We start from the raw sequence: 22,371 nt of genomic DNA, 5'->3' as shown, positions 1-22,371 counted from the left end.
ATACTCAGCTGCATTTCATAAAGTAACTTCTTTTCTTTTAATTAAATTTTTTATTTATTTTCAGCGTAACAGTATTCATTGTTTTTTCACCACACCCAGTGCTCCATGCAATCTGTGCCCTCTCTAATACCCACCACCTGGTTCCCCCAACCTCCCACCCCCCGCCCCTTCAAAACCCTCAGGTTGTTTTTCAGAGTCCATAGTCTCTCATGGTTCACCTCCCCTTCCAATTTCCCTCAAGTCCCTTCTCCTCTCCATCTACCCTTGTCCTCTATATTATTTGTTATGCTCCACCAATAAGTGAAACCATATGATACTTGACTCTCTCTGATTGACTTATTTCACTCAGCATAATCTCTTCCAGTCCTGTCCATGTTGCTACAAAAGTTGGGTATTCGTCCTTTCTGATGGAGGCATAATACTCCATAGTGTATATGGACCACATCTTCCTTATCCATTCATCCGTTGAAGGGCATCTTGGTTCTTTCCACAGTTTGGCGACCGTGGCCATTGCTGCTATAAACATTGGGGTACAGATGGCCCTTCTTTTCACTACATCTGTATCTTTGGGGTAAATACCCAGTAGTGCAATAGCAGGGTCATAGGGAAGCTCTATTTTTAATTTCCTGAGGAATCTCCACACTGTTCTCCAAAGTGGCTGCACCAACTTGCATTCCCACCAACAGTGTAAGAGGGTTTCCCTTTCTCCACATCCTCTCCAACACATGTTGTTTCCTGTCTTGCTAATTTTGGCCATTCTAATTGGTGTAAGGTGGTATCTCAATGTGGTTTTGATTTGAATCTCCCTGATGGCTAGTGATGATGAACATTTTTTCATGTGTCTGGTAGCCATTTGTATGTCTTCATTGGAGAAGTGTCTGTTCATATCTTCTGCCCATTTTTTAATATGATTATCTGTTTTGTGTGTGTTGAGTTTGAGGAGTTCTTTATAGATCCTGGATATCAACCTTTTGCCTGTACTGTCATTTGCAAATATCTTCTCCCATTCCGTGGGTTGCCTCTTTGTTTTGTTGACTGTTTCTTTTGCTGTGCAGAAGCTTTTGATCTTAATGAAGTCCCAAAAGTTCATTTTTGCTTTTGTTTCCTTCGCCTTTGGAGACATATCTTGAAAGAAGTTTCTGTGGCTGATATCAAAGAGGTTACTGCCTATGTTCTCCTCAAGGATTCTGATGGATTCCTGTCTCACGTTGAGGTCTTTTATCCATTTCGAGTTTATCTTTGTGTATGGTGTAAGAGAGTGGTCGAGTTTCATTCTTCTACATATGGCTGTCCAGTTTTCCCAGCACCCTTTATTGAAGAGACTGTCTTTTTTCCACTGTATATTTTTTCCTGTTTTGTCAAAGATGATTTGACCATAGAGTTGAGGGTCCATATCTGGGCTCTCTACTCTGTTCCACTGGTCTGTGTGTCTGTTTTTATGCCAGTACCATGCTATCTTGGTGATCACAGCTTTGTAGTAAAGCTTGAAATCAGGTAACGTGATGCCGCCAGTTTTATTTTTGTTTTTCAACATTTCCTTAGCAATTCGGGGTCTCTTCTGATTCCATACAAATTTTTGGAATATTTGCTCCGCCTCTTTGAAAAATACCGGTGGAATTTTGATCGGAATGGCATTAAAAGTATAGATTGCTCTGGGCAGTATAGACATTTTAACGATGTTTATTCTTCTGATCCAAGAGCATGGAATAGTCTTCCATATTTTTGTGTCTTCTTCAATTTCTTTTAGGAGTTGAACAGACACTTCTGCAAAGAAGACATACAAATGTCTACATTGTCATACAAACAGACACGTGAAAAAATGTTCATCATCATTAGCCATCAGGGAAACTCAAATCAATGATATTTTTAAGTTCTTTAATTTCTTTTTTGACCCATTTGTTCTTTAGCAGGATGCTCTTTAACCTCTAGCTACTTCAGTTCCTACTAAATTTCTTCTTGTGATTGAGTTCCAGTTTCAAAGCATTGTCGTCTGAAAACACACATGGAATAATCTCAAACTTTTGGTACTGTTGAAAGTTGATGTGTGACCCAGTGTGTGATCCGTTATGGAGAAATTTCCATGTGTATTCAAAAAGAATGAGTATTCTGTTGTTTTAGGATAGAATGTGCTGTATATATCTGTGAAGTCGATTTGGTCCAATGTGTCATTCAAAGCTTGTTATTGTTATTCTTCCTTGGTTATTTTCTGCTGGGATGATCTGTCCATTGATGTGAGTTGAGTGTTGAAGTCTCCTCCTATTAAAGTATTATTAACACAATGTCTCTTTACTTTGTATATTGATTGGCTTATCTAATTGGCTGCTCCACATTGAGGGCATATATATTTACAATTGTTAGAACTTTTTGTTGGATAGACCCTTTTAGAATGATATAGTGTCCCTCTTATATCTCTTACTACAGTTTTTGGCTTAAAATATAACTTGTCTGAGGAATCATTGAACACTACATCAAAAACTAATGATTTATTATATGTTGGTTAATTGAACATAATAAAAAAGGAAAAAATTTAATGTGTCTGATATAAGGATTGCTATTGCAGCTCTCATTTAAGGTCCATTAGCATGGTAAATTGTTCTCCATTCCTGCACTTTCAGTCTGGAGTTGTCTTTAGTTTCAAAAATGTGTGGGCCTTGCGTTTTTATCCAATCTGATACTCTGTGTCTCTTTATTGGAACATTCAGCCCATTTACATTCAGAGTAACTATTGAAAGATATGAATTTAGTGCCCTTGTATTGCCTGTAAGTTCCCTGTTTCTGTAGATTGTCCATTACTTTCTGGTCCATGTTCATTACTCTTGGGGTTAATGTTAATGTTAATGTTTCTTGCAGAGCTGACTTGGTGGTCACATACTCTTTCAGTTTCTGTCTGTCTTGGAAACTCTTTATCTCTCCTTCCATTCTCAATGACAGCCTTGCTGGATAAAGTATTCTTTATATGGCTGCATTTTCTTCTTATTTAGTACCCTGAATATACCACCTATTTCTGGCCTGCCATGTTTCTGTGGATAGGTGTGATGTTCTAATGTTCTTCTCTCTATACATAAGGAATCTCCTCTTCCTAACTGCTCTCAGGAGAGCTTTCTTGGCTCTACAATTTGTAAGCTTCACTATTATATGTCAGGGTGTTGATCTATTTTTATTGGTTTTGGATGTATCCTCTCTGCCTCTTGGACATATATGCTTGTTTCTTTCCCCAGATTAGAGAAGTTCTAGCAACAGCTTGATTTGCTCAAATACATGTTACAGTCTCCTTTCCCTCTCTACCCCCTCTTGGATCCCATTGATGCTGACATTGGTTCTTTTTAATGTATCATTAAATTCTTTTTTGAAAAGAATATTTCAAAATTCTTTCAAAAGAAACGTTCTTTTGAAGCCTTTCTTCATGGGCTATTGTCTTTCTCTCTTTTCCTCAATTTCCTTCCCTTCCATCAGCCTGTCCTCTGGATCATTTCTCCTCTCTTCTGCCCCATTTACCCTGGCTTTTAGAGCATCCAGTTTAGACTGCATCTCATTCATAGCATGTTTTAGTTCAGCCTGATTAGATCTCACTTCTGACCTTAGAGATTCTGTATTGTCATTTGTGCTTTTTTCAAGCCTAGCTGTTAACTTTATAATTGCTTTCCTGAATCCCATCTCTGACATATTACTTATATCCATATGGATTAGCATATAGATATTGCCTCTGGTTCTTTCTTTTGTTATGAATTCCTCCTTCTAGTTACTTTTCCTAGAGGAGGGTGGGTGAGCAAGTGAGCAGAGTCCAAAATATCAACCACAACCCAAGAGAAATACACCCAAGACAAATCCAAAGCACAACAGAAAAGCAAACCAACCCAATCAAACCAAGCCAAACAAAAAATGGGGGGAGGGGAATGGAGACTATAATCTCACAGGATGGACAAAGTGGGGTGACCCACTTATTCCTGATTGAATTTTGGTCTGGTGTTAGAAGACACTGCCTCCAAAAATGTCAAAGAAAACAAAACTTATATAGGGAGAAAATAAATTGAATAGGGTGAAAAAAGGACTAAAACAAAGCATATATCTATAAAATGTAAATGTAAAAATTAAAAGAGAAAAAGCAACTTGAAAACATAGCTAGGTAAACAAAAATCTAGCTGAAACCAGGACATCTGGGTGGCCCAGTCACTTAAGCTTCAGCCTTGAGCTCAGATAATGATCCCATGGTCCTTGGATATACTGCTCCATTGGGCTTCTTGCTCCATCAGGAGACTTTCTCTCCCTTCACCAACCTCTCCCTCTGCTTGTGCTCTCGCCCTGATAGATAGATAGATAGAATCTTTTTTTCAGAAAAGAATCTAGGAAAAGTGAATTGGAGGAAATTGGAGGGGTAGACAAACTATAAGAGACTGTGGACTTTGATAAAAAAAAACTGAGGGTCTTGAGGGGAGAAGGGTTGGAAGGTTGGGTGAGTCTGGTGGTAGGTACTAAGGAGGGCATGTATCACATGGAACCTTGGGTGCAGTGAATAAACAATGAATCTTGGAACACTGAAAAATAAAATAAAATTTTAAAAAAGAATCTAGTTGAAATGAAAAAAAGAGGTAAAGAAAAGAAATGTAAAACATTACACTGAAAGAGAAAAGAATCATGAGAAAACACCTGGAGCTGAATATACTATTCTTCCCTGGTGCTGGAGATTTACACTCTTGTGGGATCCATATATTATTGACCACCTCTTCATTCAGTCTTTTTTCTGAGCTAGGGGCCTGCTGGGCTGCTTCTCAGGTGTCTTTGCCTCCATGGAGTTGCACAGCCCCTTGCCCTGGTTCTGAGCTCAGTGTAGGCATGTACTCTGTGTGGCTTTTTCTCCCTGGAGGCTTTCCACACCTCTTTAGAGGATCAGAATAAAAATGGTATTTCTGGCCTTCTGGCCCAGAACGGAATGATCATGGTCCCCCCCCTCTTCATTAAGTGCTCCAGGACAAACAGTTTTCACTGTTGTATGTGCCAAAGTGAGAATTCTCCAACTGTGTGCACAGAGTAATCCTCCCAGGGGGAGTCCAAGGGACCCACAAGCATCACTGCCCTTTGTGTGCCCTGGGACCACAAGCACTTGTACCATACTCTGCTTCCCTGCTCCTGGGCCATCGCTGGGTGCTGCCTTACTGTCCTCTCCGGGGCTGCCACCACACTATGAGCTGTTGCCCAGTTGTGGGTGCAGCCACTTCAGCCCTTCCAGGGGATGGCAGGCAGCCCCGTGTTGCAGTCCTTTTCAGGCTGCTCAGGCTTGGAGCAGTCTCCCTACCAGGCCAGTTCTCAGTTCATAGCGACTTGAGTGGAGAGTCCCCTCCTTGACCTCCTTGTCCCTCACTGACCACAACCAGCTTCCCCACTCTGCTGCTTGGGCACTCTATTGGTCCAGGCACCCCATTTATTCTGTGTATACTGAGATCCTGAGAATACAATGACCCACCTAGAATTCTGCCCTTTTCATCCCCTGAGCCCCTTTCAGGCACGGAGGTCTCTGACTGGAGCAGATTTCTAAGGGTTCCAATTTTGGGCTCTGGTGTTATGCCCTTTCTAGTAACAAGCTTATGGAAGCTCCCTCCCCACTTCATTTTTCTGTCAATATCTCCCTGAAGATTCAAGGTTCTGCACCTCCTACCTTGCAAAAGCAGTGACTTTTCTACTTCTAGAGTTCCAGATATATTTTCTTACATCTCAGCCTGAATTCAGAAGGGTTTGACAGTTAGCCAGCTGAATTCAAGCGACCAGATGAAACGAGTTCCCTTTACTCTTCTGCCAAATTCCTTTTTTCTCGTATTTTCAGTTTTATTTATACTTTGTTTTTTTCACTGTTTTCTGCTATTAGTGTCCTATATTGATTTTTTAGCCCCTTGTTCTTTTTCTTCCACTTTCCTTTTTTTTCTTTTTTTCCAACTGGGGCGAAATTCACAGACATAAATTCAACCACATAAATGTGAATGACTCAGTGACACGGCCACCACCTCTGTCTCCTGCCAAATGAAACCCCAACCACGACACAGTTACCTTCCATTTCCCCCATCCCCACTGCCTGAACTCCACAAATGTGCTATCCGTCTCTCTGGATTTACCTCCTCTGCGCATTTCTTGGCAATGGGATCCTAGTGTGTGTACCCCTATGTCCGGCCTTCCACACTGTCCTCCCTGTGCACCTCGGGAGTCTGTCCCCAGTCAAGTCTCCACCCTGCCCTTCAGGCATTTGGATAATGTCCCCTGTAGTTCTTGCTACATTGATAAAAGACTGTGGGCCATGCCTGAGCTCGTGTCCAGGAAAGAACCCTTTCCAGGTGAGCCCACCTTCCAGATTCATTCTGTGAAACAGGCATCACCTGTTTCCACTGAGGTTGGTGAATCCTATGTCCCCTTCCAGTTGTTACATCCCCAGTCCTCCATCCTGACTCCTAAGTAAACATGGGCTGGGTTTTAGCCAAGGTCATTATCTGCTTAAAGCAATGCACAGGGAGATGAAAAAGTGGCAGGCATAGCTCTGCATGTTCATATAGAAGAGGAAAACAGCATCAGCCCTTGTGTGAGCACTGACTGTGGGAAAGGAGGCACAAACCTTCATTCCATTACATTCTGCCAAATGCAATTAAACACCCCACCACCAAGAAGGCCATGCAGCTTTCCTTCTACCTCTGTTCCCACCAAAACTCCCCCAGAACATGTCTAGATTTGTGAGCCAACAAGAGGGAAGAATGGGCAGGGTTTAGTCAAGTGTCTGACTCAGACACGAGGTACACGAGGTGAGTGTTCTGAACCTGGCCAAAGGGGGCCCCCCAATGAGAACAGACTGCCATGGCCACAGAGATGAGGGAGAGGTTGCCTGAGTTCCCACACAGGAGTCTCCAGGGGCAATGCCAGAAACTGGCCGACTTCAACCTGACCATGAGAAACGTTACCAAATAAAACAGCCCACCCCAGCCTGTTGACGACTGGAGGTCTTTTGATAATGGAGCAACTTTATCTGAATCCTCCAGTTTCTGTCCTTGGCCCAGATCCTACCACTCGAGAGCCATGTCTCCTCTTTGAGGCTCTTGGCTTTGGACTGACAACCATCCTTCCATGGACTGCCTTGTGTAGTCTCCTCTCCCCTTATCTCCTGCGACAGGGCCTTGTTACTCCCAGTGAGTGTGTTCAGTTCTGTTGACCACACCCTGTAGGAAGCCCTTGGCTTATATATTTTTTATTCCTGTTGCAACTGCTAAATAGGTGTGGTGATACGTTGACAAAGAGCAGTAGGAGAACTCTGCAGAAACTGGAAAACTCAGCTGCTCCTCTCTCCAAACACCCCAGAAGACGTGTTCTATGCCTCACTTGGAACTTACAGAGAATTAAATTGATCCCTGGGAAGCCTAGAGCCGGACTCAGCCAGGTAAGTGTCTTCTATTTTAAGGGCTCTCATGTATATCTCTACTTTCTACACACTGTCCCTACTTGTCAGTGACAGGGAGACTCCAGGGACTTTCACCAAAGAAAGACAAGCATCCAACAGGATGAGAGTATCGGCTAACACACCTCCTCATGCTTTACATAAACACCAATCTTCAAAGCTCTGCTGGATGAAATCCCCCAGAATGGCAGCTGAGTCTCAGATTATGGGTACTTGAAATTGAATTCACCATAAAAAAGTTTCGGTGTGTCTTTGGCACAGGCCATCACAGCCAAGGCGCCCTGAGGCTCGTCTCCCCCACTTCACCTGCAATGGTTTCTTTGGGAGCAACAGGGACAAGGGGCTTGAAGGGGGTGGACAGATATAGTTCTGATCTTGGATTCACTGACTCAAAGGTGCGTTTCCTTCCCCAGCATGCCTCGTGCTCATGTTTGAACAGACAGAAATCAGGAAATACTCTTACACCAGTCCGTGGGGAGACGGAGCCCATGCACTGGAGGATGTGTCTGAATCAGTCTGTGGACAGATGAGGATAAGAGAAATTATATCTGAGAGTAGATTCTAACCAGGGCAGGTGGAGGCCGCTGTCTCTCCATCTGTAGGATGAATACCTTATGTGTGGGTGACAGGGGCCAAGAGAGGTAAAAGTGAGACCTTTCCCTCCCCCAGCCAAGTTTCTTTAACTCCCATTAACATGCTGGTGCTGCCTGTCCTCCCACCAAGACAAACAGACAAACAGAGAACTAGAAAGACAGATAGACAGACAGAGAAAGAGACTGGCAGAGACAGAAATTACCTCAGCCTCCGACGTGTAGGGCTCAGGCCTCTCTGTTCCCAGCAGGCATGGCAAACGCACGCGGTCGAGTCATCTTTGCACCCAGCTGCTCCATCATCTTCATCGTCCTGCAGCTCCTGTCCTGCAGCATCCCTGCAAACGGTAGGAGAGCTGCCCTCACCCCACGCTAGGAGGATGACCCCATATGGAAAAGAATGCCAGAGGGAGCTGGCTGGCACCTACCCACAGCAGCTGTCAGCCAGGCATCCAAGCAGTCCTTCCCAGGGAACCCTAGGTCTGGGTGGGAGCGCCCTTGTCTCCTCACAGCCAGCCTAACGAGGGCTTTCTGATCTGACCTCATAAGGGAAAGCTGATTTCTCCATCCATGGACCTAAAATACCTATTCTGGCTGTGCTGGGCGACAGTGTGGAGCTACCATGTCGTCTGTCCCTCAATATCAGTGGCGAGGACATGGAGGTTCGGTGGTACAGGGATCAGCCGTCCCAAGTCGTGCACCTGCACCAGAATGGGACGGACGTGGAGGAAGAACAGATGAGGGAGTACCAGGGAAGGACCACTTTCCTGAGGGCTGGGCTGGACCAGGGAAAAGCCGCAGTGAGGATCCACAACGTGACAGTTTTTGATAATGGAACATTCCACTGCAACTTCAAAGATGGCAACGTGTCTGCAGAGGCCAGGCTGTGGCTCATGGTGGCAGGTAAGGGCAAGCTGCCGGGGTTCATTGTCTCCCCGAGTCCCCTCCCCCAAACCTGAGGCCCAGTGCAGATCATCCCACTGTAGCCCAAGCCTGAGCACATCCCACAAAAGCACTAACATGTTTGCACCAGGGGCAGTGATTCCTGGGAAGTCCAGTTCAGGACTTTTCTCTCCCTTTTCTAAGCCAATCCAGAAAGAGGGGAGCAGAGGTAGAGAGGGAAGGACAGAGGCAGAAGGAGGGACAGAGACACAGGGAGGAAAAGACACTAATTTTGCAGTATAGGAAGGGTTTTTTACATTCTTGGTCATTTTCTGTTTTGTCCTGTGAAATCTGGGAACAAGAATAACATATAGCATATAAATATTACACAGAGTAAGTAGTCTGTGAAAAATCCCAATCTCTGCTGGAGTGCTCAATATCTGTACTTTTCTGATGAAAGCCCTGGTGGTTGTGTAGAATGGAACGGGCATCTCTTCCCACAGGTCTGGGCGGGATGCCCAGAATCCAAGTGCAAGCCGTCCAAGGTGAAATTGTCTGGGCACAGTGCACCTCAGAAGGCTGGTTCCCAGAGCCCCAGGTGGAATGGAGAGATTTCAGGGGACAGCCCCTACCTTCTATGACCCACCTCTCAGCCTCACCAACAACAGGTCTCTTCACGGTGGTGTCCAATGTGACCATCCAGGATGGGTTTGTTCAGAACTTCTCCTGCTGCATCTCCAGTCCCCTTCTCCAGAAGAAGATGGCCAACCACCACTGGCTCCGTGAGTGCTCCATTCTGTTCAGGCCTGAGCAGCTCTGAGCAGCCCAGACAATAAGCACTTAATATTGAAATCCTTGCACAGTCATGTAATATTTTTCTTATGACGAGAACGTTTATGATCTCCTCTCTTACAGTGTCCAAGTACACAACAGTACAGTGCTATTAACTATAGTTTCCATGCTGTTCATCACCTCCCCAGAACTTATTCATTTCATTACTAGGAGTTCTAATCTTTTGCCCCTCTTCGTCTATTACACCCAGTCCCATCGCCATCCTCTGGAAACCACCAATCTGTTCTCTGCACCTATGAGCTGGGCTCTCTGGTTTTCCGGGGGGTTGTGGGTTTTTTCTTGTTTTGTTTCATTTTAGATTTCATATATACATGAGATCATACAGATATTTTTTCCCGGGTTACCTTCACTTAGCAACATGTCCACAAGGTATTCATCCATCCATGTTTTTGAAAATGGCCTGATTTCCTTCTTGTTTATAGAGGAATACTATCTCATTGTATAATATATTTTTTTTCTTTACCATTCATCCATCAATGGACACTTGAGCTGATTCCATATCTTGGCTACTGTAAATAACAGTGCAGCGACCATAAGGGGACATGTTATTTTTGGAACTAATATTTTTATATCTTACTTTTTGTATAAATACCCAGAAGTTGAGATTGATGGATCGTGTGGTAGTTCTACTTTTAATTTTCTGAAGAACATTCACCCTGATCTCCACAGTGGCTGCACCAATAGCTCCTTTCTCATTCGTGCTAAACAGTATTCCATTGTCTGGATGGATCACAGCCTATTTATGCCTTCACCTTCTGACAGACAACTTGGGGGTTTTCAAGTTTCACTCTGCACTTAATTTTCATTTCTAAACAACACCAAGCTTACAGAAAATTTGCAAGACTGGCATGCAGAATTTTGTACAGACCACCCAGTGTTGAACATTCTGCCATTTGTCCATCATCTCTCTCCTGTTCATCTGTCCTGACTTGTCCGTATGAACACCCCCGTATGTTTTCTGAGTCATTTCAGGTTAGTTCCAAGGATCACGTCCCCAACCCACAAACCCTGTCTTGTGTGTGTCCTCAGAACACAGGTGCTCTCTTTCCCTGATATTCTCACCTCTCTGTACTCTCTTTCAGCTCAGCTGTCCAGAAGTTCCCTGTCAATAGCATGGAGGACAGCGCTGCCTCTGATCCTCACTATGGCAGGGCTTGTCACAGCTGGAGCCACCTGTCTCTACCAGAAATGTCAGAAAGACGGGAATATGGGGCAGCTGGAAGAAGAGAGACTGTATAGAGCAGAGGAGCAGCGCTCCCAAGGTGAGCAGGTCCTGGTAGGACAGACATGTCCCTTCCCCCCAGGGCACAGGTGTGGAGCTCTGCATGAAGTCTCCTATGGGCACCCTCAAGGTCAGGATGAATGGGAGAGACCTGCCCAAGACACACCTCAGGGACACCCCACTTACCAAATGCTCAGTGAAATTCCCTGTCTCTGAGAGGTGTTCAGCTGCTCATCACTGGAGGACTTCTGGAAGGCGGAGGATCTCCAGCACAAAGACAGATCTGAGCTTGAACCTGGGAGTGTCTGTCAGTTGGGGGTGATGAGAGCATTCTGAGAAGTGCTCAAGTGACAAATGCAGCAGGGTACTTGGCACCTGCCAGGGTCTCATTGTGGGTGCAAGGACTGTCATCAATAAGCATTGTTGCACTCAGCAATCCACTCCCCTCCCTGCCCCCTGTGTCCTTGCCCATGGCCCTCAGGCATGAGCTGGGGAGCAGAGCACAGATGTCCCCACGACAGACATGGGAAAGTGGGGCTATCAGGGTCTGCTCCACCAGAACCTCCCCTAGGAAGAAAATGACCCAGATTATTGTTTTATCCGGCACTGAAGAATCTGTATTTCTTCATGCTTTCCAGGGTCACAGCTAGAACCCACTAAGTCCTGTTTTGACTTGGGTTCCCAGAAGTTGAGCTTTGGCCCCATTGAATCAGCACAGTTCCACAGTTTCACATCTTTCTCTCTCATTGCAGGCTGGACAGAGGACAAGGTGATCTATGGTGAGGGCCGTGTTGGGGGCTGGAAACCTCTGCCCCCACATGCGTGTCTATATGTGCATGTATGTGTGTGCTGTGTGCACATGTTGTACATTTACATGCACACATATGTGTTGATCTGTGCGCATATGCATGCATGCAGAGGCACTGGTGTGTGTGTGGGTGTGTGTGTGTGTGTGTTCCTTTTCATTCCAGAGTGCAGATGTGCGGAGCCCAATGCTGGTGAGTGGCAGCCACATGGCTCTAAACATCAATTTTCCGCTACCCTGAGAGACCTTAGCTCCTGTTTACTACCTGGGGAAGAGACAGACCCGCAGATCCTAGGCAACAAGAAAGACAACTCTCCTGAGGCATGGCCACTTGTTGGGGGATTGGGGGACACCAATCTGTTACCATAGAGATAGCAGAAACAGGGACTTTCTGCCCCAGGACACCATCTCGGTGGGAGGGATGGGTGGAGAGGGGAGAATCTCGCCAAGGTCAGGGAACCCCAGGACTGGGAGGGGCATAAATGCAGACAATAAACCAGGAACCTTAGAGGTGTCAGAGAACCTGGGGACACAAGCCTTAGCACAGCCACTTGTTGAGGGTCTAGGAGGGGACAGAGAGAAACTGATCATCCTTTCATTCATTCCCTTATTCATTCTTGTAAAATAGTGACATTTACCTCCCGTGCCAGCATCCAACCATCTATCAGTGATTGAAGTGACTTCCTCCTGTCCTCAGGGGGCATAGAATCTAGGTGGGGATGCAAGCCATCAGCCCGTGATGCTTCTTTAACCAAAACTGGGATAAAGCAGGGTAATATTATAGGAATGGACTAGAATACAATAATGAAGTTGGCCAGGAGAGCATTCATGTAGGATGTCCATGGCCCTGGGGATTTGGGGATGGTAACATCTAAATGAAGGGCTGGGTGACAGTGGGACCAAAGCCCTGAGAGAATGAGCCGTGGACCCACAAACGTGGCAGGGAGAATGTCATCTGTGGTGTGGGAGAGATGAACATGTGGAAGAGAATCCAGCAGGGCAAGATTTGTGGGTGCCCAGACCTGCAGAGCCTGGAAGGTTGAAGTAGGGGTCTGGGTGCCACACGAGTGAGGGAGCTTAGACAGGGGAGAGGCGTTGGTGGAGGAGAGGAAACAACCCTGAGATGGGCCCTGGGGCCACAAATAGCAGGGTCCAGCAGGGGCAAGACAGAACAAGGAACCCAAGGTGACCTTTGGAGCCAATGTCCCTGGGCCCATGGTGGCTTCATCTAACAGAAGGCTTGGGGCCCAACAAGACAGATTTAGGTCAAAGAAGTGAAAATCATCTTGGACCTCTTAAGACTGAAACTTTATCAGACATCTAAATGGGGATGTCAGATAAATCTTTAGTTACACAAGTCTGGAACTCCCAGGAGAAATATGGACTTGAGATAGGAATTTAAGGTCTTTGGCATATATCTGGCCTTGAACACCAAGGAAGTGCTCCATTTATCTGCACACCCAAAATTATTCTTTAAATTTCTTTATTTGAAAAAGAAAGATTTTAAAAAGAAAAAAAAGGTAAGAAAGGTATAGGGCAAAGAAGACAGATTCAAGTCTAGCCTTGGAGAACCTGGTACTTGAAGGTCTGTTTGAGCAGGAGTCTGGCAGAGTTGTGGGAGGTCCAGGGGAAGCTTCTCCACTGAAATCCATGGATACAGTGGTGAGCAAGCAGCTTGTGGCATTCCGTACAGTGAGATAAGATCGGGAACATGACCCAGAAACACTGTGTAGTGTGGTGTGCAAGGAGAGGTGTCCCCTGTGGAGACAGCTGGGACAAAAAGTTCAAAATTAGTCTGTGCGGCTGAGCTATAAATTGGTGAGTAGGGAATCAAGCAGAGTGTTTTATTGCGGTTTGTTTTGGTTTTACTTTAAGGTCCTTTAAGGTAGCAGAACATGCCTGTTGCCGAGAAAGAATGATCTGGTATGAAGACACAGGAAGCCAGCAGGGGAAAAGAAAATGAACCAGAGAACAATTTTTCAGGGAATATAGTCGGCAGCGGTGGATAGGATGGAACACAGGTCTGCACTGGCGGCCAGGTGTGCTGGGGTGGTTGGTGTGTCACAGGTCATTATCAAGTAGTTTTGTATCAATGTTAATTTTCTGGTTTTGATCCTTTTACTGTGGGTTATTCAAAACGTTGTCATAGACATATTGTTTATGCTATTTTTCGGCTTCTTTGTTAGCCTGGAACTTTTTTTAATGTGATTAATTTTTATTTAATGATGAGGAAGTTTGGAATACCAGGAGCCAGGCTTATTGTTCGGCTAGGGAGTCCATGTTTGACCATTATGGAGATGGAACATGGGTGGTCTCCATCCCCACAGCCCAAACTCTACAGGGAAAGGATTTGGGTGGGACACAAGGTGGAGAATTCAGAAAGCAGCAATGAGAATTCTGGGGGGAAACAGTCAGTCTTTGCTGGAAAGCGAAAGAGAACAGGGTTCTACCCAGAAGGAGGTAGAGACCAGAGAGGAAGCTGGGGTTCAAATAGGAGGAAAGCATGGGTCCTGGGCAGCTGATAGGGATGGAAGGTCAAGAAACTTGAGTGTCTGAGGCATTGAGGTATAGACCCACACAAACAACATACCTGGCTTTAGAATGGGTCAAGGTGGACACTGGCTAAGAGGTTTCTGTTATTGAGAAGATGCCTTCTGGGGCAGCCTGGAGCCCAGCTGGTCCCCACGTACCCTCTCTGCCTCTAATATGGAGCCCAAGTGTAGACAGACCCTCCCCCAGGTCACGTGCTGGGGTTCTGAGGGCTCTGAGAGGGATGGTAAGGCAGGAGAGAAGGACTCTGTTTTGGAAGGTGTTCATCTTAGCTGTGGGGCTCTTAAGATGCCTCTTGGGCTTTTCCTTATGTGACTCCTCTGTCGTTGACACCAGAGCTGTCCAATGGCACTTGCATCAATGCACCTGTGGCACCTTCTCCTGTCCCCCTGTGTCCTCTTATGTCTCTATCTCTATTTCTCTGTCTCCATCTCTCCGTCTTGCTCATTGTGTCTCTCTGTGTGTCTCTCTGTCTTTCTCTTTGTGTCTTTCTCTGTCTCTCTGTCTCCCCATCTCTCTGTCTTTCTCTATCTCTCTCTATTTCTCTGTCTGTATCTCTATCTCTCTTTAGCTCTCCTTATCTCTCTATGTATCTCTCAGTCTCTGTGTCTGTCTCTTTCTCTGTCTCTCTGTCACTCTCTATTTCTCTCCATATGTCTCTGTATCTATCTCTCTTTGTGTCTGTCTCTCTGTCTGTGTATCTCTCTCTATCTCTCTCCCTGTGTCTACCTGGGTTATTCTGTCTCTCTTTGTTCTCCTTGTCTCTCCATCTCTTTCTGTCTCCCTGTCTTTCTGTGTCTCTTCTATGTCTCTCTCTTCCTTTCTCTATCTCTGTCTGTGTTTTTCCCTATATCTCTGGGATACTGTCTCTGTCTCTATCTCTCCCTTCTGTCTCTCCGGCCTTTTCTCTGTCTCTCCTTGCTTCTGTCTCTCTCTCTCTCTCTCTCTCTCTGTCTGTCTCTGCTCTCCCTGTCTACCTCTCTCTCTCTCTTTCTCACACACACATACACACACAAACAAACACACACATGTGCTGAGGGACTGAGAATAGGGGGACAAGCAGACCTCACAGGGTGCCAGTCATGTCCCCTCATCGGTAGCTGTCCACCCCCTGGCTCCCACCTGGAGCTGCCTGGAGCTGTGCTGGGATTACCTGTTGCTCAGGGCCCTGGACGGAAGATGGGGGGAGCCAAGGGACTCTCAGGGAGGCTGTGGTTTTACCTCACCCAGAGGCCCTGTGGTCCTCTTCTTACAGGAGGGCAGGTTGGAGACACAAACCCCCCAGCCTAAACCTCTCCTCTTCCCACAGTGAGCCCGTCCCTGGACCCTGACACTGCAAGCCCAAAACTCGCTCTGTCTGAGGATGGGAAGAGTGTGAGGCGGCTATTCTTTGACCAGGAGCTGCCAGATGTCCCCAGCAGATTTGACCAGGACCCCTGTGTATTGGCACGGGAACAGTTCTCTGCTGGGAGGTATTATTGGGAGGTCCAGGTGGGACAGAGGAAGGCCTGGAATGTGGGTGTCTGTCTGGAGAGCTTGGATCGGAAGGGAAGGATCCCAAAAGCTCCCCAGCATGGACTCTGGGCCCTGGAGCTCTACAAGAAGACATTCTGGGCCCTCGCTTTTCCAAGGGTCCGCCTGCACCCTTCAGAGCCCCTACATCAGGTAGGTATTCTCCTGGACTATGATGCTGGCAGAGTCTCCTTCTACAACATCGGCAATGGATCCCTCATCTACTCATTCTCTGGACTCTCCTTCTCAGAGCCCCTGAGGCCATTCTTCTGCCTCTGGACACACGACCCTACCCCCCTGATCATCTGCTCAGAATGCCAGCCCCCCGAGGCCACGGGCCCTCCTCAGAGCCAGGGACAGGAGAGGGTGGAGACCCTCCTCCGGCAAGACCCATGATCTCTTTGCTCTAGCCTGTCATAGATTTGGGGGAGACACGTCCATTCTACATGCCTGCTAGACCCATACAAAGGTGCATCTTTCTGAGTTATCCTGTCTTATCTTCATTTTCCTTCCCTGTGGAATACTGACAATATATTATGGGCTGAATCATATACCCTCAAATGTACATTCTGAAGCCCCAACCCCCCCGCCCCAATCTCCAGATGGGGCTGTATTTGGAGATGGAGTCTTTACAGAAGTGGTTAAGGTAAAAACTGGTCACTAGGGTGGGCTCTGATCCTGCATGACTGGAATCCTTATCAGAAGAGGGGGTCAGAGGTGCTTAGGTGGCTCAGCCAGTTAAGCATCTGCCTTCACCTCAGGTCATGATCCCAGGGAAGTCCCACATCAAGCTCCCTGCTAGGCAGGGATGCTGCTTCTCCCTATGCCCCTGTCCCTACATTCTTTGTGTCTCTGTCAAATAAATAAATAAAAATCTTAAAAAAAAAAAAAAGAAGAAGAAGAAGAGGAGGAGATCAAGGCACAGACACACACAGGTGGACGACTGCATGAAGACACAGTGGCGAGACTGCATGTTCATGTCAGGGAGAGACATATCAGGAGGAACCAGCCCCACCCATGCCTGGATCTGGGACTTCCAGTCCCCAGGACTGGAACACAATAAACGTGTGTTGTTTAAATTCCCAGCCTGTGGTATTTGTTACAGAGCCCAAGCTGACCAGGGCACTATATCGTTACACACAGTGGGGTGCTTTTCTGAAATGTACTTGGGGTCAGTTGTAAAGCATTGAGCCCAGCACCAGACACAAAATATTTGTTCAGTATATGCCGGCCTTCCTTATCCTCTCCTCCCCTCTCTTCCCCTTCCTTCTGCCCTTCCCTTCCTTCCTCTTTCCCTCCCCATTGCTCCTTCCCCTCCTCCAATCCCTCCTTACTCTCCTCCTTCTCTCCCCATCCTCCCTGTCTCTCCCTCCTTCTCTCTCGACCTTCACCTCCTCACCTCCACCCTCCCCCATGCACTGTCCGCTCCTCCAACCCTTCCTTACCCTCCTACTTCTCTCCCCCATTCTCTCCTTCCTCATGTCCCCTCCACCTACCTCCCCTTCCTACTCCCTTTATCCTCTCCCCTCTCCTGCCGTCCCACTCCTACCTACTCACTCCTCTTTCTTCCTCCCCATCCCCCTTGCAACAGCCTAGAAACCTGGTCTACCTTGGTACCCCCCTCCATCTCTCCCCCTCACCATGTCAGTGCAGAGCTACATGGAGACCAATCCAAAGATTCCAGGGTTTCCCTGGTCAGTCATGGAAGCAAATTAAAATGAAAACATGACAGTCCAAAACCTCGAGAATGAGAGACTTAAGAAAAGTCCTGGAAGCCGCTCAAAACAAGAAGTCCTTAACCTACAAGGGCTAGAACATTAGACTGGCAGCAGACCTATCCAGGGAAAACTGGCAGGCCAGAAATGGTTGGTATGAAATATTCAGGGCAATAAATGAAAAAAAAAATACAGCAAATATACTTTATCCAAGAAGGCTGTCATTCAGAATGGAAAGAGAGAGAAAGAGCTTCTAGGACAAACAGAAACTAAAAGAATTTGTGATCACTAAACCAGCCCTGCAATAATATTAAAGGGGATCCTGTAAGCAGAGAGCCCAAAAGTAACTCAGACCAGAAAGAAACAATCTACAAAAAAAGGGACTTTACAGGTAATATTAAGGCACTAAATTCATCTTTCAATAGTTTCTCTGAGTGTAAATGGGCTAAATGCTCTTGTGAAAAGACGCAGGGTTTCAGATTGGAATTAAAAAAGAAAAAAAAAAGCAAGAACCATCAACATACTGTCTGAAAGAGACTCATTTTAGACCCAAAGACACCTCCAGATTTAAAGTGAGGGGGTGAACATTTTATCATGCTAGTGAACATCAAAGAAAGCTGAGGTGCAATCCTTATATGAGACAAATTAGATTTTCAGCCAAAGACTGTAGTAAGAGATGAAGAGGGACACTATATCATACATAAAGAGTCTATCCTATAGAAGATCTAACAATTATAAATATTTATGTCCCTAACTTGGGACCAACCAATTATATAAACCAATTAATAGCAGAAATAAAGAAAAACATTATAATAACACAATAATAGTAGGGGAATTTAACACCCCACTGACAGCAATAGACAGATAATCTAAGCAGATCAACAAGGAAACAAGGGCTTTGAATGGCACACTGGACCAGATGAATCTCACAGGTATATGCAGAATACTCCATCCTAAAGCAACAGAATACAGATTCCTCTGGAGTACATATGGAATATTCTTCAGAATAGATCACATACTGGGTCACAAATCAGATTTCAACCAGTACAAAAACAGATTGGAATTATTGCCTGCATATTTTCAGACCACAGTGCTTTGAAACTTGAACTCAATCACAGAAGGAAATTTAGAAGGAACTCAAATACTTGGAGGTTAAAGAGCAGCCTGCTAAAGAATGAATGGGTCAACCAGGAAATTAAAGATGAATTGAAAAAATTCATGGAAACAATGAAAATGAAAACACAGGTCTTCAAAGCCTTTGAGGTGCAGCAAAAGTGGTCCTAAGAGGAAAATCATGGCAATACAAGACTTCAAGAAATTAGAAAGGTCTTAAATACACAAGGTAACCTTACACATAAAGGATCTGGAGAAAGAACAGTAAATAAATCCTAAACCAAGGAGGAGAAGAGAAATAATAAAGATTAGAGCAGAAATCAATGAAAGAGAAACTGGAAGAACAGTAGAACAGATCAGTGAAACTGGGAGCTGGTGCTTTGAAAGAATTAATAACATTGATAAACCGGTAACCAGACTTATCAAAAAGAAAAAAGAAAGGACCCAAACTAATAAAAACATGAATGAAAGAGGAGATATCATGACCAACACCAAGGAAATGTAAATAATTTTAAGAACATATATTGAGCAAGATATGCCAAGAAATTAGGCAATCTGGAAGAAATGGATGCCTTCCTGGAAACTTATAAACTTCCAAGACTGAAACCAGAAGAAATGGAACCTGGACAGACCAAAACCAGCAAGGAAATTGAAACAGTAATCCAAAACCTCCCAAAAAAACAAGAGTCCAGGGCCAGATGGAAGAAGAAAATAGAAATGGAAGGGAAACTTCCAAACTCATTGTATGAGACCAGCATTACCTTCATCCCAAAACCAAAGACCCCACCAAAAAGGAGAATGACAGACCAATATCCCTGATGAACATGGATGCCCAGTTACTTACCAAGATCCTAGCCAATAGGATCCAACAGTACTTTAAAACGATTATTCACCATGACCAACTGAGATTTATTCCTGGGATACGAGAGTGGTTCAACATCCACAAATCAATCAATATGGTAGATCACATTAATAAAAGGAAGGACAAGAACCATATGATCCTCTCAGTTGATGCATAAAAAGCATTTGACAAAATACAACATCCTTTCTCAATTAAAACTCTCCACCATGTAGGGATAGAGGGAACATACCTCAATATCATAAAGGCCATCTACAAAAAGCCCACAGCAAACATCATTCTCAATAAGGAAAAAACTGGGAGCTTTTTCCTTAAGGTCAGGACCATGACAGGGATGCCCTCTCTTGCCACTATTGTTCAACATAGTACTAAAAGTCCTAGCCTCAGCAAACAGAAAACAAAAAGGAAATAAAAGGCATTCGAATTGGCAATGAAGAAGTCAAACTCTCTCTCTTCACAGATGACATGATACTTTATGTGGAAACCCAAAAGACTCCACCCAAAAATTGCTAGAACTCATGCAGGAAATCAGCAATATGGCAGGAGACAAGATCAATGAACAGAAATCAGTTGCTTTTCTATACACTAACAATGTAACTGAAGAAAGAGAAATTATGGAAACAAACCCATTTACAATTGCACCAAAAACCATAAGATACCTAGGAAAATAAACCTAACCAATGAGGTAAAATATCTGTACTCTATAAACTACAGAACACTTACAAGAGAAATTGAGGAAGACACAAAGAGATGGAAAAATATTCCATGATCAAGGATTGGAAGAAGAAATATTGTCTATGCTACTCAATTAAATGCTATGCTACACATTCAATTAAATCCCTATAAAAATACCATTGACATTTTCACAGAGCTGGAACAAACAATCATAAAATATGTATGGAACAAGAAAGACCCCAAATTTCCTGGGCAATGTTGAAAAAGAAAGCCAAAGAGGATGGCATCACAATTCCAGACTTCAAGCTCTATTATTAAGGTGTAATCACCAAGACAGCATGGTACTGGCACAAAAACAGGCACATAGATGGAACAGAATAAAGACCCCAGAAATGGACCCTCAACTCTATGGTCAACTAATCTTCAACAAAGCAGGGAAGAATATCCAATTCTAACAAAAAAAAAATAGTCTCTTCAATAAATAGTGTCAGGGAAATTGGATAGTCAGAAGCAAAGGATGCAACAGGACCATTCTCTTACACCATACACAAAGATAAACTCAAAATGGATGAAAGACTTCAATGTGAGACAGGAATCTACCAAAATCCTAGAGTGTAGGGTCACCTGAGTGGCTCAGTTGTTAAGCGTCTGCCTTCAACTCAGGTCATGATCCCGGGGTCCTGGGATCAAGCCCCGCATCGGGCTCCCTGCTCAGCAGGAAGCCTGTTTCTCTCTTCCCCACTCCTCCTGCTTGTGTTCCCACTCTCACTGTCTCTCTCTCTGTCAAATAAATAAAGAAAATCTTTTTAAGAAAATCCTAGAGGGGAACACAGGAAACAACCCCTTTGACCTTGGCCACGGCAACTTCTTGCTAGACATGTCTCCAAAGGCAAGGGAAACAAAGCAAAAACATGAACTATTGGGACTTCATCAAGATAAAAAAGTTCTGCACAGCAGTCAGCTAAACTAAAAGGCAGCCCACGGAATGGAAGAAGATATTTGCAAATGACATTTCAGATAAAGATCTATAAAGAACTTCTCAAACTCAGCACCCAGAAAACAAATAATCCAGTTAAGAAATGGGCAGAAGACATGAACAGACATTTCTCCAAAGAAGACATCCAAATGACCAACAGACACATGAGAAAGTGCTCCACATCCCTGGTCATCAGCGAAACACAAATCAAAACCACATTGAGATACCAGCTTACACCAGTTAGAATGGCCAACATCAGCAAGACAGGAAACAACAAGTGTTGGAGAGGATGCAGAGAAAAGGGAACCCTCTTACACTGTTGGTGGGAACGCAAGTGGGTGCAGCCACTCTGGAAAACAGTAAAGAGGTTCCTCAAGTTAACAATAGAGCTACCCAGTGACCCAGAAATTGCACTAATGGGTATCTACCTCAAAGATACATATGTAGTGAAAAGAAGGGCCATATGCACCCCAATGTTCATAGCGGCAATGGCCACAATCACCAAACTGTGGAAGGAGCCAAGATGCCCCTCAACAGATGAATGGATAAAGAAGATGTGGTCCATATATACAACAGAGTATTACTCAGCCATCAGAAAGGATGAATACCCAACTTTTGTATCAACATGGATGGGACTGGATGAGATTATGCTGAGTGAAATAAGTCCCGCAGAGTTAGTTATCGTATGGCTTCACTCATGTGTGGAACATAAGGAATAGCACAGAGGACCACAGGGGAAGGGAGGGAACACTGAATGGGAAGAAATCCGAGAGGCAGACAAACCTTGAGAGACTCTGGACTCAGGAAACAAACTGAGGGTTTCAGAAGGGAGGGGTGGGGGATGGAGTAGCCGGGTGATGGGTCTTAAGGAGGGCATGTGTTGTGATGAGCTCTGGGTGTGATCTGCAACTGACAAATTGTTGAACTCTGTGTCAAAATCTAATGATGTGCTGTATGGTGACTAACATAATATAATAAAAAGAAAGTTCTACTTTTAAAAAAATTTTAATTCCAAAAGAGATAAAAAGGAATATTGTATAGAAAGGTCTGCAATTACTGGTTATATTACAAGTTCAATTTTAAAAAGAAATAGTTTTTTTATGACTACACTACTGATTTTTAGAAGCGATCATTATCCTTGTGCTTTAATTCTCTAAGCCAAAAAAGTTAAATTCTGTTGGCAAAAAAAAGGGAAAA

The 22,371-nt window shown here is 44.7% G+C and overlaps 1 protein-coding gene across 1 annotated transcript; it reads left to right on the top strand.

The window, feature by feature from the left end:
* Positions 1 to 8,266: 8,266 nt before the first annotated feature.
* LOC308342738 (butyrophilin subfamily 1 member A1-like) lies at positions 8,267 to 16,232 on the top strand (the record flags this gene model as incomplete). The annotated part of the gene is made up of 6 exons (XM_080803303.1): positions 8,267 to 8,360; positions 8,563 to 8,916; positions 9,399 to 9,677; positions 10,830 to 10,937; positions 11,722 to 11,748; positions 15,634 to 16,232. The coding sequence occupies 6 exons, from the start codon at positions 8,267 to 8,269 to the stop codon at positions 16,230 to 16,232; spliced, it is 1,461 nt and encodes a 486-aa protein (XP_080659429.1).
* Positions 16,233 to 22,371: the final 6,139 nt, after the last annotated feature.

This window comes from Martes martes (genome assembly GCF_963455335.1).
Source record: "Martes martes genome assembly, chromosome: 5".
Taxonomy (NCBI): Eukaryota; Metazoa; Chordata; class Mammalia; order Carnivora; family Mustelidae; genus Martes; species Martes martes.
This window is presented reverse-complemented; position numbering and strand designations above follow the sequence as displayed.